This window comes from Eschscholzia californica, unplaced genomic scaffold, assembly GCF_041429995.1.
Source record: "Eschscholzia californica isolate CP2 unplaced genomic scaffold, dmEscCali1.0.p SCAF_3, whole genome shotgun sequence".
NCBI lineage: Eukaryota > Viridiplantae > Streptophyta > Magnoliopsida > Ranunculales > Papaveraceae > Eschscholzia > Eschscholzia californica.
The window spans coordinates 54,189,322-54,205,031 of NW_028238420.1; the positions used below are offsets into that span (position 1 = coordinate 54,189,322).

General features: G+C 35.2%; 2 protein-coding genes across 2 annotated transcripts; one reads left to right on the plus strand and one right to left on the minus strand.

Annotated features, from left to right (window-relative positions):
• The first annotated feature begins 2,904 nt into the window (after positions 1 to 2,904).
• Positions 2,905 to 6,591, plus strand: LOC147551909 (PHD finger protein ALFIN-LIKE 5-like). The gene is made up of 5 exons (XM_086668599.1): positions 2,905 to 3,013; positions 3,192 to 3,227; positions 5,058 to 5,289; positions 6,008 to 6,110; positions 6,204 to 6,591. The coding sequence occupies exons 1-5, from the start codon at positions 2,905 to 2,907 to the stop codon at positions 6,441 to 6,443; spliced, it is 720 nt and encodes a 239-aa protein (XP_086524725.1). The 3' UTR covers positions 6,444 to 6,591.
• Positions 6,592 to 7,730: 1,139 nt separating this feature from the next.
• LOC147551910 (Pentatricopeptide repeat (PPR) superfamily protein) lies at positions 7,731 to 11,086 on the minus strand. The gene is made up of 2 exons (XM_086671272.1): positions 9,320 to 11,086; positions 7,731 to 9,241 (listed from the first exon to the last, which is right to left on the minus strand). The coding sequence occupies exons 1-2, from the start codon at positions 10,890 to 10,892 to the stop codon at positions 8,568 to 8,570; spliced, it is 2,247 nt and encodes a 748-aa protein (XP_086527398.1). The 5' UTR covers positions 10,893 to 11,086; the 3' UTR covers positions 7,731 to 8,567.
• Positions 11,087 to 15,710: the final 4,624 nt, after the last annotated feature.

Consider the following 15,710-nt stretch of genomic DNA (forward strand, 5'->3'; position numbering starts at 1 on the left):
ACTCGGGCCGCGTTAAGCCAGTCAGTGTTTTTTTTTTAATTATGTTAAATTCTAAAGTAAAAGAATATATATAAAATGTAAATTCATAGTTTAGGAGTGATTTTTTTGAAATATTTTTTCGTAATGTTTTTTTGGAATAATTAATGAGGTCTTGATTTACTTAAATAAAGTGTAGGAATGATTGTTTGGAAATGATTTTGGGAATAATTAATAGGGGATGATTTACATAAAAAAAAGTTTAAGAAGGATTTTTGGGAAAATGATTTTAGGAATGACTTTTTGGGAATAACTGATAGGACATGATTTACTTAAATAAGTTTAGCAGTTTTTTTTGGAAAGAAATCTTAAAGATTTCTTAAATAAATCGTTCCTAAACTTAAGTATCTTTTTTTGAATGATTTAAATTTTAAACTAAAGAAATAATTTCTTTTGGAAAAAAAAAATCTTTGTTCAATTATTCTTAAATTTAAGGATTTCTATTACTTAAATAGAAGGATTTATTAAAATAGTTTTTCAAAAGCCCATGGAATTTAGAAAAGAGCTTTTGCCCGGCCGAACAGGGCCTGGCCCGTCGGACTCAAAACAGAGGCCCAACCTTAGACCTGTTCAGGTTGGCTCCCAACTTTTAAACACCACTAGGTTCATCCTATGTTCTTCGAAACATAATGCACTTATTAAACCTTCAACTGACACAGTCGAAAGGTCTCTTCCTCAATTGCAACAACAACATAGTCAAAATGACCTATTAACGATCTCATAGTTTTCTCAATAATACCACATTACACGGAACTCTAGAGAAATAATTAGAAATGTTTTCAGAGTTAATCATACGAAGAGATTCAAATTCACCACGCAAAGTTTGCAACCTTACATTTTTTACCTTCTCATCACCCTTGTAAGATTTTTACAACAAATGTCAAACTTCTTTAGCTGTTTTAGCTTTCGATTTTTTTTCGAAACAATCTCATCAACAACCTTGATAGGGAAGAAACTATATCTTCATATCCTTTTTACTTCTTTCTCTCAAACCATATTTCTGGATTCCTGAGAAAGCTTTATGTGCTACCTGGTCAATTAATTTACATAATCAAGCTAAATAATGTTTTCATTTGGATACATCATTGATTAAAATCTTTTTGATAAAATTGCGGAAGCTAAAATTAGATTGACCCGTTCGTATTTGCAATTAGGTTAATAATTACAAAAAAAAAAGGATCTTAGCTCAGATATAGATCAAAATTACTGAACTCCAAATAATAAAAGAATAGAAACCACAGACAAAGAAAAATGAATTGAAACAACTAAATTTACTTCATTGACTTGGATTTTTAATTAGACTAATCTCTACGTTCTTATTCGTCATATTCAAATTTTATTCACAATGCTAGCAATTTGAGTCTCATTTAAATTTGTTATTTTTTACAATAGAAAAATGTATTAAATTCTTTTTTCCATTAATTTGTAAAGGAAAATTGCAGTTTGAAGATGCATTATAATCTTAAAATTTAAATAACTCCATGTAAATTTAATGTACAAACGGTTTGCTATATTACGTTAGTCTTGAAAAATAATGGGGAATAAAATATTTACGTCTACCGATAAAGAAAGCACTTGTAAACTGTCTAAATTTTTTAGGAAGCTTTCAGATTTTAAGTTCGTTTTGGGCCCCTGAAAACTCCCGACGGACCATGCTTCTTCAGTACGTTATTTTAAATTACAAATTAATCTTCTAGACAAACCATTTTTTTTAGACAAACCATTTTGATACTTTAAAGAGATATGTCTACTTACTCTTAAAGATTTTTTATCGATAAAAATTCAAACGCTAAATAGTTAATCTTAGATATTTAACAAATGCAAATCTATATTTAGAGCACCGAGTCGCTAAAGTATCCAAACGGTATCCACAATTGGATGTGGTACAGATAGGGTAAGTATATTTTGAATGTATCTTTTCGTTTTATCAAACACGAACGCTTAAAACCCAAGCTAACATTAGGCTCAAAACATGTAGATTTACGTAAAACCTCTCTCACGTTGTATTGTACAATTATAGATTAATTCTGACATTCCTTACACAACATACAGTCGTATGTAAATACTATATATAACTTAATTAGTTCGTAAAATTTATGAGTGATAATATCATTATTACAATCAATCATAAGAGGGATTGGTCTGTTTTCTTTCTCTTTGGCAATTATAGTTTGTCTTCTCTCCTTGCTAATAGTGACTTAGTGAGTAACCACAATATTTTCTAGATTACTCAACCATATAAGTTGTAGTTATAATGAGGTATTAGTATGAAATAAAAGGAAAATTGATAATACTATATCCCAACTTTCTCTCTCTTTAGTAGAAAATTCCTCACAAATATGGGTTTTGATATCTCTAATTTCCTTAATATGGAAATCACATTTATTAATTGATTCATCATATAGTATATCTCATAATTCAATTTGTTTTTGATTTTTAATAAATGATTTTCTCTTATTGTATTTGTTGTTATAGAAATGTAAAATTTTGCATTTAAATTTTTTCTACTTAAGAAGTAAGAAAATCATATATTTTTAAGAATTTTTCAATGCAAATTAATCAAAGCCGTTTTTATAACAACGATATGTATTATGTGATTCCGACCTGGCTTATTTTCTGAGCTGTAATATTTGAACTCGAATAATTAAATCTTAGCGAAAGACTTGAGTTCGGGTTAGATAGCTAATGTTCACCTTGGATGTCTAGTAAAATTAGGTTACTAATATTCATTAACTAGCCTCAGGTAAATGAAAGACAAAGTTGGGGTTGCCAAAGCTAGTTCATCAAGAATATATTTTTGCTTGTGTTTGTGTTCGTTTTTGTGCGAGTTTAACTTTTACTCGCAGGAAATTGTTCCGAGTGTTTAGGATGGAAGGTGGAGGTTTGGACAATCAGAATATTCGAACTCGAACAGTGAAAGATGTTTTTATCAATTTCAGAGGCAGACGAGCAGGAATTATCAAGGCTCTAACTACTGGTTTGCTTTTTTTTTTCTTTTACTTTTACGCTCGCTTTCTCATTTTTATCTTTTCTACATAAGTTTCTAAGCCAAAACCTTATAATGAGTTGATTACAAATATAATGGTTGGTTATGACAGCCTCATGGTTGAAATTATGAAAACTTTTTCATGTAATGATATGCTTGCTTTCTGCAGATGTGAAGCACTTCAGTGAGCAATGCTGTCTTGCAGGTTGGTTGTGTTCCCTAATCTCTCAGCATTTGAATTACAAAATTTGATATAATCAGTGAAGTTTGACTCAAAGTCCTACTTAAGCTAATGATAATATAATTTTTTTTTTTTGTTGAGAGAATGGTAATACAATTTAGTTCTCTTGATTTCAAATCACATAGATTTTGAATAAAATTGTTGGACGTATGTGGTCAAAATGTTTTTTGGTTAACCATTGAATAAAACTGTAAGAGATATTTGTTCTTTTCCTATGGTGATTCAGTATTTAGTGAAAAAAATGCGACAAATCAAAGCCTGCATCAAACGAAAACAACTATCTTTATTTTCAAGTCAATTTGTTTTTTCTCTCATAAATTTTTTTACTCTCTTTATAGACGGTTTATTTCTACATATATGATCTGGATATTTTTGTGGTCTCTTATTATTATTTTTTAAAATTTACATCTTTTCATAAGCATTAAGTTTCCTTGGCATTTACATAATTTTGGAGCCACCTACATTGATTATATTATTTTCAGCATTTTCTTAGAGAAATTTGACCAAAACTCATGAAAAATGATCTGTACTTTTTTAATTTACAACAGCTTTGCAACATTTTGACATAACTTTGCAACACTTTGCGATAGGTTTGCAACACCTTGCGACAACTTTGCAACACCGGTTCCGACACCTTTACAAAAAGCATTGGGTTTTTAACCAAACAAAATACAAAAATTTGGACTTTTAACCAGAAAAGTAAATAAATTTTGGATTTTTTAACCAAAAAAAATGTATAACATGTCTTTTTAACTTAAAAAAGTTTGAAGTTGGATTTTCGGCACAATTTCCTATTTTCATTAACCCTAAGCCACCTAGTCCCAAATTTATTGGCTTTCCAAAACATTTATTTAGTTTCTAAATGACGTTATCTTTGAAATTTACAATCTCATAGACGAAACAAATTATCTTATCCTTGTAAAGTCAACTGGTTTAAGAATAATGAGATAGAATGTTCATTTAAGAAATACCGTTATTTATTTGAACGTGAAGAAAAAAATCTTCTGCATATTGTTGTTTCCAAAAACAAGATCTCATAAATGAAAAAAAAAGGAACTATTTGGTTGTTTGGCGGTATCACCACTATCAACACAAAAACCACCTGCACACGGCCATCACCTCCAAAATGTAACCACCACCTCCTCCACGACATGTGTGGAGAGGTAACTGGAGAATAGCCCTACATAAGAGAAAAACGATCTAACAACTAAGAATATGATGTATAGGTCCTCTCCACTCATTGTTAATTAGTTTTGAGTTAGATGATCACAGACTTAACAGTAACTAGTTTTACGACAGTAGGACTCTAGGTGGACCCTGTGAAAAAGTTTGAAATTGGATGGCATTTTCAATTCATAGATAATCAATTGATTGAATAACATCCTCCCATATGTAATAAGGAGGCAAAGAGTCAAACTCTAGTCTCCATCACCAATGTGATAAATTTGTTCTATCTTTTGTCTTTATTTTGTTGAATTGATAATAATTATCTGAATATTTACATGTTAGAGCTGCCCTTAGACGGGCTATAAGAGATCTAAAAATGGGTGATGATGAAGTGCCATTTCGTGGGCTATAAATAATAAATCTAAAAGTAGTGAAGTACACTTTGATTGAGTTGTAACATGTATATCTCTCTTCTGACATAATAGGGTTCTAATATTCTTATTTCAAAAATTGAATATATAGATACAACTTTAAGAATTTTTATGATTAGGTTTAAATGGATTCGTGTGTAATTGATAGGAAATGATTATTATTGTGTTCAAAACATAATTTAATTTATGATTGCAGGGAAGGAAAGTTTGTGTCTGTTTGGATATCCAAATGAATCATGGCAAGTCAAACCTCCTGGAGAATATGTGCCTGCTCATATCCCTGAGCCAACAGAAGGAATAAACCATATGCTTAGAAATAGGTGGCCAAAGAAGGAGTGGCTAAAAATAGTTGCAACTCATAGTGATGCTTGGTTAGTTAGTGTTGCTTTCTATTATGCTTACAGGATTGGGTTTACCCAATATGAGAGGTACTTTTTTTTTTCTTTCTATTTTTCATATACATAAATAAATAATATGCTTAGAAAAGAAACTCTAAATACGGATTAATTTCAGTCGATCGCCGGAAGGATACAAACTCTTTATAGGCAGATGAATAACTATGTTTGTTAATTAACTTTCCATATTGTTCTTTCCATCGAAACATACGAGTTTCTAATTTGTTATTTTACTTCGTCATATATCTCACAACTTAAAATTCCTTAAATGAGGAATATCAATCAATGGGGAGTGGATAATTAGTAACTTTGTTAATCAATAAGTGATGATTAGAAAACACTTGAATTTGAGCCACTTATAGAGATATTGTGTTGGCCGGACTTCTAGGTTCCCAAGGATATTGTCCGCTCTAGTACTTAGAGCACTCGCTACTGTAAAATGGTTCACTAGGGAAATGTGCTTAATCAGAAGACCACATCATAGCAAAGGTTGTCATGTTGATGAAATATTATAGATTTTTGTGGGTCGACCTCTTAGAATGCTATCGGTATTGTCCGTGATGGAATCAGGATTTTTAATTGAAGGTGCCGATGTATAAATAGAATAACATATTACTTTCATTATAAAAAGATTATGGTTCTAGTGTAATCCTGTACTGACTGATATAGTCTAACTTTTTTCATTTTTGAAAAGTATCTCATCTCCTTGAATTGTTGTAACAAATGTTTTTTCCTTCAATTATGATTACAGAAAGAAACTCTTCGAAATGATCAATAAACTTCCAGATGTAACTCAAATTGTGACTGGTTTTGTCCGGAAGCGTGTTATGAAACCCAAATCAACAAAGAACAAAGTAATGGAACCTTATCCGTCTACCTTGTACTATTACAATGATAATTTAAACAGCAAAATAAAGTCTTAAGTGAAACGATGTGTTTATTTGCAGGAAGTAGAAAAGGAAGTAACCGAAGGACTAGAGATGCGTGAACGAAAAGCTGCCAAAAGTAAAAAGACAACAACATTATGTGGATTATGTGAGAAGAAATACAGGAAAGGTCAGTTCTGGATTCGCTGTGATGTCTGTATGAAGTGGTTTCATGGAAAATGTGTAGACACCACTTTTTCTAGAGCAACTAAAACTGTTGGGTTCGAATGCCCAGCCTGCAAGAAGGCAAGAGTACTTTGAAGAAGCCGACCTAAATGATTTCGTCTAGAGTTTTACTCAGAGACTATTTTAGCATCATATCATGACCTTTATACTTTCATCAATTGTTTTCAGTTTTCTTGAAAATCTGGGTGAGTTGAACGTCAATGGTAAGACTTCAAAAAACAAATTTTCTTTTTCAGTTTGTTGTTATTGATGTTGTGACGATTTCATACCCTTAGCTTGGATATTGAGGATGTTATTTAGTACTATTTCCGTTGAAATATTAGCATTTTAACTATCTGATTAATGGTGTTTCTAAATATTAAATTTATAGGACGAAATTAAACTTGTGGTGGTTGCAATCTTGAATTTATACGAGAGACTAATGTGTCTGAAGTCATTCGGTCGGAACAAATCTTCCATCCTAGGAATGAGATCGATGATTGTAGAAATAGATCTCCAATCATGTTAACTCTACTTTAACAAGTTTCAAAAGGTATGTTTGTGAAGTGCATTGGCATACTGTATTGTCCTGGAGAGTTATCATTCTTGGAGATATTTGATTAGTGATTCCACTTTAGTTGACATAGCTCTTTGCCCTTTTTTTTTTAATCTTCTAATCCCTTGGCCGGACTAGAACTAGTCTTCTTCTCTATTAGCAACAAGAATCCCAAACTGCTGAAATCAATTAGGCTATTGACATTGAGGTGAAGATGATGAAAGTGAATCCCTTGAAAATGGTGGTAGCATATGAGATAGTTGTATGATGGAGGTGTCGAACTCTCAATAAAATATGTAAAAATGAAGTTAAAATCCCCTCCCACACATCTCGGCGTTTGATAAAATCTACGTATATGACATTCCTCTTGGTTTTCTGTGCTTCTTCCCTCTCTATTCCCTTTCACGGCTGATTCTACAGCAAATCCCTGCTCTCCCGCTATTCTTTCTTCCCTCTCAAATACTACACAGTCCACCTTCAACAAACCATTTACAACAGGATCACTTTTGTAACATCCCAAAATTTCGTTTTCACAGTCCTGTTACAACTTCTGGATGTACTCATTTCTGTGAACCAAGAACAGTTAAAATTAGTCTGGTTCACACGTTCGGTACAGTAGATACCTGTTCTGAGTATCTCAATAACCGTTCCGACATTACATTAAAATATTTCTAAAATCCTTTTGGACGTCTCAATCAATTCATTACACCCGTTGTGTGACAGACAATGCAATGATTTTTTTTTCGAAACGATGTATTGATTTACCTGGACGAGAATAAAGATAAAACCCATTTCACCTGAACATAATAGTACCGACAAGAATGAAATTTTTAATTAGGGAAATGTATTTCTTTTTAATGGATTCGAAGAGTTATTACATCCAGTATAGTATGGATCCATCATAAATAAATACATGAATTGAATAAGTCTGATAACTACCATCACCAACAACATCTTGAGCCCTAAAGGAGACCCTCAAGGCAAGGCCATCCTAGGAGCATGAAAGGTCATTCCTACCTTTATTTATATCCTCCAACACAAGTCAATAAATTAACACCTTTAGTGAATCGAATCTTTGACCTCTGCATATTTGGAATGAATGCACAACTAAGTGTGGCCTTGTTAGCAGGAGTATCTTCAACCAAAAGAAAGAGAGAGAAGTATGTTCAATTCTGAAATAGTGAGGGTTCAATTCTCTCTGTTCCCCCAGTAGAAAGGTCACTTGATCTCCCAAGTACATTCTCCAAAACACTACAAATTCTCCGGGTTGGAATCCACCCTGATGAAACAAACTCGTAGGAAGAAAATTCAACATTGGTGAAGAAGGCGTGAATAGCAGCAGAGCTCGTGTTAGTGATCACAACAATACTTTTCCGTCCCACATAAGCTTGGTGCTTGACGCTAAAATAGCAATCACTTGAGTAATGTAGTTTGAGCACATAAATGGAGCCCAAAATGCTGTCCAGATTATTCATTCCTGCAAACTAAGCACTTGCTCTGACACTGCCTGATGTGTACACGTGATGCCAACTAAAAATGCCATTGTTGGGTATATATTTATCTGTCCCGGAATGTGGTCGACTAAGTTGAACTCATGTAGCACTAGGTGTTGTCGGAGTCTAAATTCTCCTTCTCGTTCTTATAGCCACAAGAGAAACTCTACTTTACCAGTAATCTTTACAAGAACATTCCCCATTTTTGAAGTGGTGAAACCTGTTATTGTCTCTCACAACTATTTCCCTCCCTACTATCTTAGATATCATCTTTATCGATCTATGACAATCCTCACAAACCCTTAAATTTTTTACCACTCGAATCACTCCCTTTACATCATTATGACTCACCACAAGAGCAAATCCGATAGCCAACTTCTCACTGTGAGTTCCTACCATCTCTTCCTTCTCTTCCTCCTCAACATCCCTTAAAACACAGCTCTTATCAGCAACATATCCCAAATCTTTCATCCTCCTCACCAGTTCTTTCAAAACCTTGTAAATCTCCTCCGAATATTTGTGAGATCGATCTCCAACTATAAACCGATGAACTTTTCCCTCGAATTCTACCCAACTCCATCCAGTTGCTTTCCTTACTCCTCTTCTGCTCATAAGTTCCCTGATCTTCTCCACATCTTCCCACCTACCCATTGATGCATAGATGTTAGAGAGCAACACATAATTACCGGAGTTTTCTGGTTCGAGCTCAAAAAGATTGTGTGCAGCTACTTCTCCAATCTCAACTTGTTTGTGAACTCGACTTGCATTTAGAAGTGCTCCATAGACTCCTGCATGTGGCTTCATTGGCATTTCATCTACTAACATCTTTGCTTCATCTAATTTACCTGTTCGACCTAACAAATCAACCATACAAGCATAATGGTCTACGGACGGATTTCTAATTGATTTAAAAATCTCTCTACCTTGTTTCAGTAATCCTGCATGACTACATGCTGTCAACACGGCCATGAATGTAATCCGATCAGGGTCAATACCTTCTTCCTTCATCTTCAACATCAATTCAATGGCTTCAGTTCCGTGCCCATGAGAAGCGAAGCCTGCTATGAGCGAATTGTATGAAATTACATCTCTTTTTGGCATATTTTGGAATGTCGCCATTGCGTCTTCCATGCTACCACATCTTGAATACATTGATATCAAAGAATTATATACTGAGATGTTAAAATTAATACGGTTCTCCATAAAGAAATTCGTTGCCCATTTACCCAATTCTAGAGCACCCAAATGTCCACAAGCTGAAATTACACTCACCATCGTAACTTCGTCTGGTTTCAAGTATTTGATCATTGTTGTCATCTCTTTGAAAAGCTCAATTGCTGTAGAGGATTGCCCATTTTGAGCATAACCAGAAATCAAAGAGTTCCATGAAACAACATTCCTTTCAGGCATCTCATCAAAGAGTTTTTTTGCTGATGCGAAATCACCATGCCTTGTATAAGCTGAAATCATTGCATTCCAAGAAACCGCATTCCTTTGCATTCCCATCTCATCAAAAATTCGTTGCGCAATTTCGAGACTCCCACATTTTGCATACATATCAATCAATGCCGTCTTGATAAAGCAATTGAGATTGATTTTCCTTCTATCAATCGAACTCACGAGTAATTTAGCAAGGTCAGGATCACCTTTTGCTGCACAAGAAGAAATAATTGTAACCCAAGTTGTTTCATCTGGTTTAAGATCACCTCTATCCATCATTTCTTCAAATAGTTCCAAACCTTCTTCAACAATTCCATTTTGTGCATAACCCGAAAGCATAGCATTCCAAGAAACAACATTCTTCACAGGCATCTCATCGAACACTTTCCGCGCATTTTCCAAATCACCAACTTTCGAGTAACCACTTACCATAGCAGTCCAAGAAACAACATTCTTCTCAGGCATTAACTCAAATAAATGAGAAGCTTCATTTTGGTAACCCCATTTCCAATACCCAGAAATCATTGAATTCCAATCAGCAATCTGTCTCTTAGGCATTTCATCAAACAACTCCCGGGCAACACTAATCGGCCCATATTTCGCATATACATCCATGATTGCATTACGAACAAACACATCAGAAGCAAAACCCAATTTAAGAACATGACCATGGAATGAAGTAATGAAAGATTTACCAGAAGATTTAATCAAAATTGGATAAATGAAGGCGTCAGGCTTGAGATGGTGGTTTTGATGTTGCATTTGATGAAAGAGAGAGAAAACGTGATGGTGATAGTGAGGACCCAATTGAGAGTAGAATTTGAGCATGGAAGTGAAGAGAAAAACGTTTGGGTTTGTGATAGAGATGAAGATGAGGTGAGTATAAGAAGATGGAGCACGGATTTGAGTGCATTTTTGGATGAGAAGGGAAATCCAGTAGTTTTGGGAATGAAGATAGTTTTGAATGATTTTTGCATGAAGTTGTTTTAGTTGATTTAAATCAGTTAGCTTAGTTTCACGACATAGGATTAGCAATTTAGTAAGAGTATCGGACATGTACGAAAATTCTATCAAAAAAAAGTTACAACTTGTTGTACACTAAATAATAATGAGAGCAGTCCTTCTTTGAGTACAAACCACTCTCAAAATCAAGAGGGATTTGTGTGTGTGTGTCTCTCTTTTTTTTTTTTTTTTTGATGAAATGTCTCTCTCTCTCTCTCTCTCTCTCTCTCTTTATGTTGTTATTACTCATCCATTCTCTAATCAAATGGTGTTATTTGTTTAACCCGATTAAACTCAAACGCATGATTTAGTGGGTGATGTAAGAATTAATGGAGGCGCGATGGGCGGAGGATACGGAGTTATGTGTTTGAGCAAGGGCGGAGCCAGGGTGGGGCAGTCCTGGCTGCAGTAGGGTCAGATTTTCATTACTTGTAGTATACATGTGAACATTTAACGTAATTGAGTGCCAGCTCGAGTGGTCGCTTACTCGGCCTAACACAGAAAAATGAATGTATAAGAAAAATTTAAAGTGAGAAGTGAGAAGGTTTTGTTGCAAAAGTATTGGTCATCATAATGTGGAGTTAAATTTTCTATTAATCATTTAGAGCATGCTAACTTTGTTCATTACGATGTTGGAAAAGGGGAAAACTCTTCTATTAGCTTGTAAAATTGATGAAGATGATCATTCAACAAGAGAAAGGGATACAACTTTTTCATTAGTTTGTAGTGTTAATAGAGAAGATCATTTAGAAAAACGGGTACTTGGATACATAGTACGGTAAGGCAGAAGATAAGATGTAGTGAAGCTTGGCTGAAGTTTTAACCCAGCTCACTTGTTGAGGATGTAATGGTGGTGAGTGAAGCGGATTCCATTGTGCTAGACGAAGAAATGGGTGAGCCCAATACAGAGCTAGTGTTCGGAAAAATAACCTAATTAACTTGTTCAGTAATATGAAGATAAACGATGCGAAAGTAAAAGTAGAGACACCAAGATTATTTAACGTGGCAAAAAACCCCTCCAAACTAAAAGGTAAAAAAACCACGGGACCTAGTCCAGAAATCTTCCACTATAATTAAATAATGGTTTACACAATTCTTCAAGATGTGTAGAAACACTCTTGGACAACTCTTCACCAAACCTATGGTGGATAAACTGAACAAAGAAACAAAGAAATAAAATCTCTTACTCCTTAGGATTTGAACAAATCCTAGATTCCTAAAGGTTGAAGAAGATAACTACAAACTAAATTGCTTCACAAGATTAATAATCTTCTTTTCTTCAAACCAATATTCTGCTCTTTCAATCTCTCTTGAAAGAACCACTTCAGAAATCTCTCTTTCTCTGACTTCTCTTTGTTCTGGAAGTTGTTGTGTAATAATCTCTTCCCTTTCATTCCCTTTTATAATGATCAATAGGGAGGTTTACCAATAGAAATAGGAATTCCTTTTTAGGCTTGAAAAAATAGAAACTTCTATTTTTTCCCCAAACAAGGAATAAGGGAAATCCTATTCCAACTAGGAGTCCTTTAATTATAAGGAGGGACCCCAACAAACTCCCCCTCCCGACTTATGAAGAGGGACCTACCATCCCCAAACCTGCAACACTGCTACATAGCTCATGTTTGCCTTTGGGTAATGGTTTTGTCATCATATCTGAACCATTGTCGTCAGTATGGATTTTCTCGATCTTCAACACCTTTTCTTCAAGAACATCTTGGATCCACTGGTATCTCACATTTATATGCTTGGACTTGGAATGGAAACTAGAATTCTTACTGAGGTGGATGGCACTCTGACTGTCGCAATGAATAACATAATTATCTTGTTTCATACCAAGTTCTTCTAACAGTCTCTTCATCCATAACATCTCCTTGCAACATTCTGTAATGGCAATATATTCTGCCTCTGTAGTAGATAAAGCTACACACTTTTGTAATTTAGATTGCCATGACACTGCTCCCCCTGAAAGTGTAAATAAGTAGCCTGATGTGGACCTTTTAGAGTCTACATCTCCTGCCATGTCTGCATCAGTGTAACCGACTAATACTGGCTTATCATTACCAAAACATATACGAGCTTTAGACGTACCTCTAAGATACTTCAGAATCCACTTCACTGCTAACCAATGCTCTTTGCCTGGATTAGCAAGAAATCTGCTTACTACTCCAACTGCAAATGCAATGTCCGGTCTTGTACACACCATTGCATACATCAAACTTCCTACAGCTGAAGCATAAGGAATTTTCTCCATTTCTTCTTTCTCACTTCTAGTTGATGGACACTGATCACGAGTCAACTTGAAGTGACTGGCTAATGGACAACTTACTGGTTTTGTCTTGTCCATATTGAACCTTTCTAGAACCTTCTCAATGTATCTTTCTTGTGATAGCCAAAGTTTTCCAGCTTTCCTATCACGAGAGATATGCATGCCAAGAATTTGTTTTGCTGGACCCAAGTCTTTCATATCGAAATACTTGTTTAATTCCTTCTTTAACCTGCTAATTTTATTAGCATCCTGACCAACAATCAACATATCATCAACATAAAGTAGAAGTATAATCAAATCTCCATCAGGAAATTTATGAACGAAAACACAATGATCTGAAGCCGTCCTGTGATACCCTTGATCCTTCATGAATGATTCAAACTTTTTGTACCACTGTCTTGGTGCTTGTTTCAGCCCATATAAACTCTTCTCTAACTTACAAACCAAGTGTTCCTTACCTTTAACTTCAAACCCTGTTGGTTGTTCCATATACACATCTTCCTCCAAGTCACCATGAAGGAAAGCGGTCTTGACATCTAGTTGTTCAATTTCTAGGTTCATACTTGCAGCCAATCCCAATACTAACCGTATAGAGGACATCTTCACCACCGGAGAGAAAATCTCATCAAAATCAATACCCTTCTTCTGCCCAAATCCTTTCACCACTAGGCGTGCCTTATACCGTGGTTGTGAATTTCTTTCTTCGGTTTTGATTCTGAAAACCCACTTATTTTTAAGAATTTTCTTATTCTTAGGTTTTTCAACCAACTTAAAAGTGTTGTTCTTATGCAATGATTCAATCTCATCTTGCATAGCTTTCAACCACTCCTTCTTGTGTTCATCATCTATGGCTTCTTCATAACACTGTGGTTCTCCACTATCTGTAACCATCACATACTCGTGTGGAGGATACTTGGTAGATGGTGCTCTATCTCTAGTCGATCTTCTCAATTCAGCTGGTGGTTCATGTTGAACTTCCATTTCCTGCTCAACATCATCACCCATAGGAACATCTTCATGAGCTTCATCTTCATGATTTTGTTCTTCACCTGCATTATCATGCATAACCTTAGAAGAGATATGTGGATCTAGATCAATGAGATCATTACTATGATTCTCATGCTTCTCAACTTTCCCGAAGTCCTCAATAGTTTGATTTTCAAGAAAGACCACATCTCTACTTCTAATAATCTTCTTATCGACTGGATCCCATAACCTGTATCCGAACTTCTCATCTGCATACCCTAAAAAGATGCATTGCTTGGCTTTATCATCAAGCTTTGCTCTTTGATCTTTAGGTATATGCACAAAAGCCCTGCAACCAAACACCCTTAAGTGTTCATAACTGACTTCTTTCCCAGCCCACACTCTCTCAGCTACATCTCCATCTAATGGTGCTGAAGGTGATAAATTAATCAGATAACATGCAGTACGCATTGCTTCACCCCAGAAGCTTTTAGGCAGCTTTGCTTCTGAGAGCATACATCTGATCCTCTCCACGATCGTGCGGTTCATGCGTTCTGCTACACCATTTTGTTGTGGAGTTTTGGGAACTGTCTGTTCATGTCGAATACCATGGGTTTTGCAATACTCTTCAAACGACCCGATGTATTCTCCTCCATTGTCAGTGCGAATGCACTTCAATGATTTTCCTGTCTCCCGTTCTACCATGTTGTGGAAATTCTTGAAAACTGCAAGTACCTGATCTTTGGTCTTTATGGCATATGCCCAAACTTTCCTGGAAGCATCATCTATAAAAGTAACAAAATACAAAGCACCACCAAGTGTTTTGACCTTTAAAGGTCCACAAACGTCAGAATAAACGAGCTCCAAAACACTAGATTTTCTTTCAAAGGGATGCATCTGGTGGACACTGATCACGAGTCAACTTGAAGTGACTGGCTAATGGACAACTCACTGGTTTTGTCTTGTCCATACTGAACCTTTCTAGAACCTTCTCAATGTATCTTTCTTGTGATAGCCAAAGTTTTCCAGCTTTCCTATCACGAGAGATATGCATGCCAAGAATTTGTTTTGCTGGAAAGACCTAGCTGCACCCATTGAAAATCACGGTACAAAACTGATGAAGATAGATGAAGAACACTGGAAGGTATTAGATCGTAAGGTTGTTGGATTTATTCGACAATGGGTAGAACCCAGTGTTTTTCATCATGTATCGACGGAGACTTCCGCTTTTAGTCTATGGAGGAAATTAGAAGAATTGTATGATCAGAAGACAGCTGCCAAAAAGGCTTACTTGTTCAGAAAGCTAGGAAAATTACAATATAAAGAAGGAACCTCAATTGCTCAACACTTGAATGAGATGAAAAGTCTAGTAAATCAGCTTTCTGCAATGAAGTTAGTTTTGGATGATGAGTTGCAGGTTGCAGGCCTTACTTCTTCTAAATTCTTTACCAGATAGTTGGGAGACATTGGTGGTGTCTCTTAGCAATTCTGCTCCTGATGGCATAATGCGTATGAATCACGTAACAGGTAGTTTGTTGAATGAAGAAACAAGAAGGAAATCATCGTCAGATGAGTCTCATTCAGAGGCACTTGTTACAGAAAGACGGGGGAGAAGTAAAAGTAGAAAACCTCATAACCGT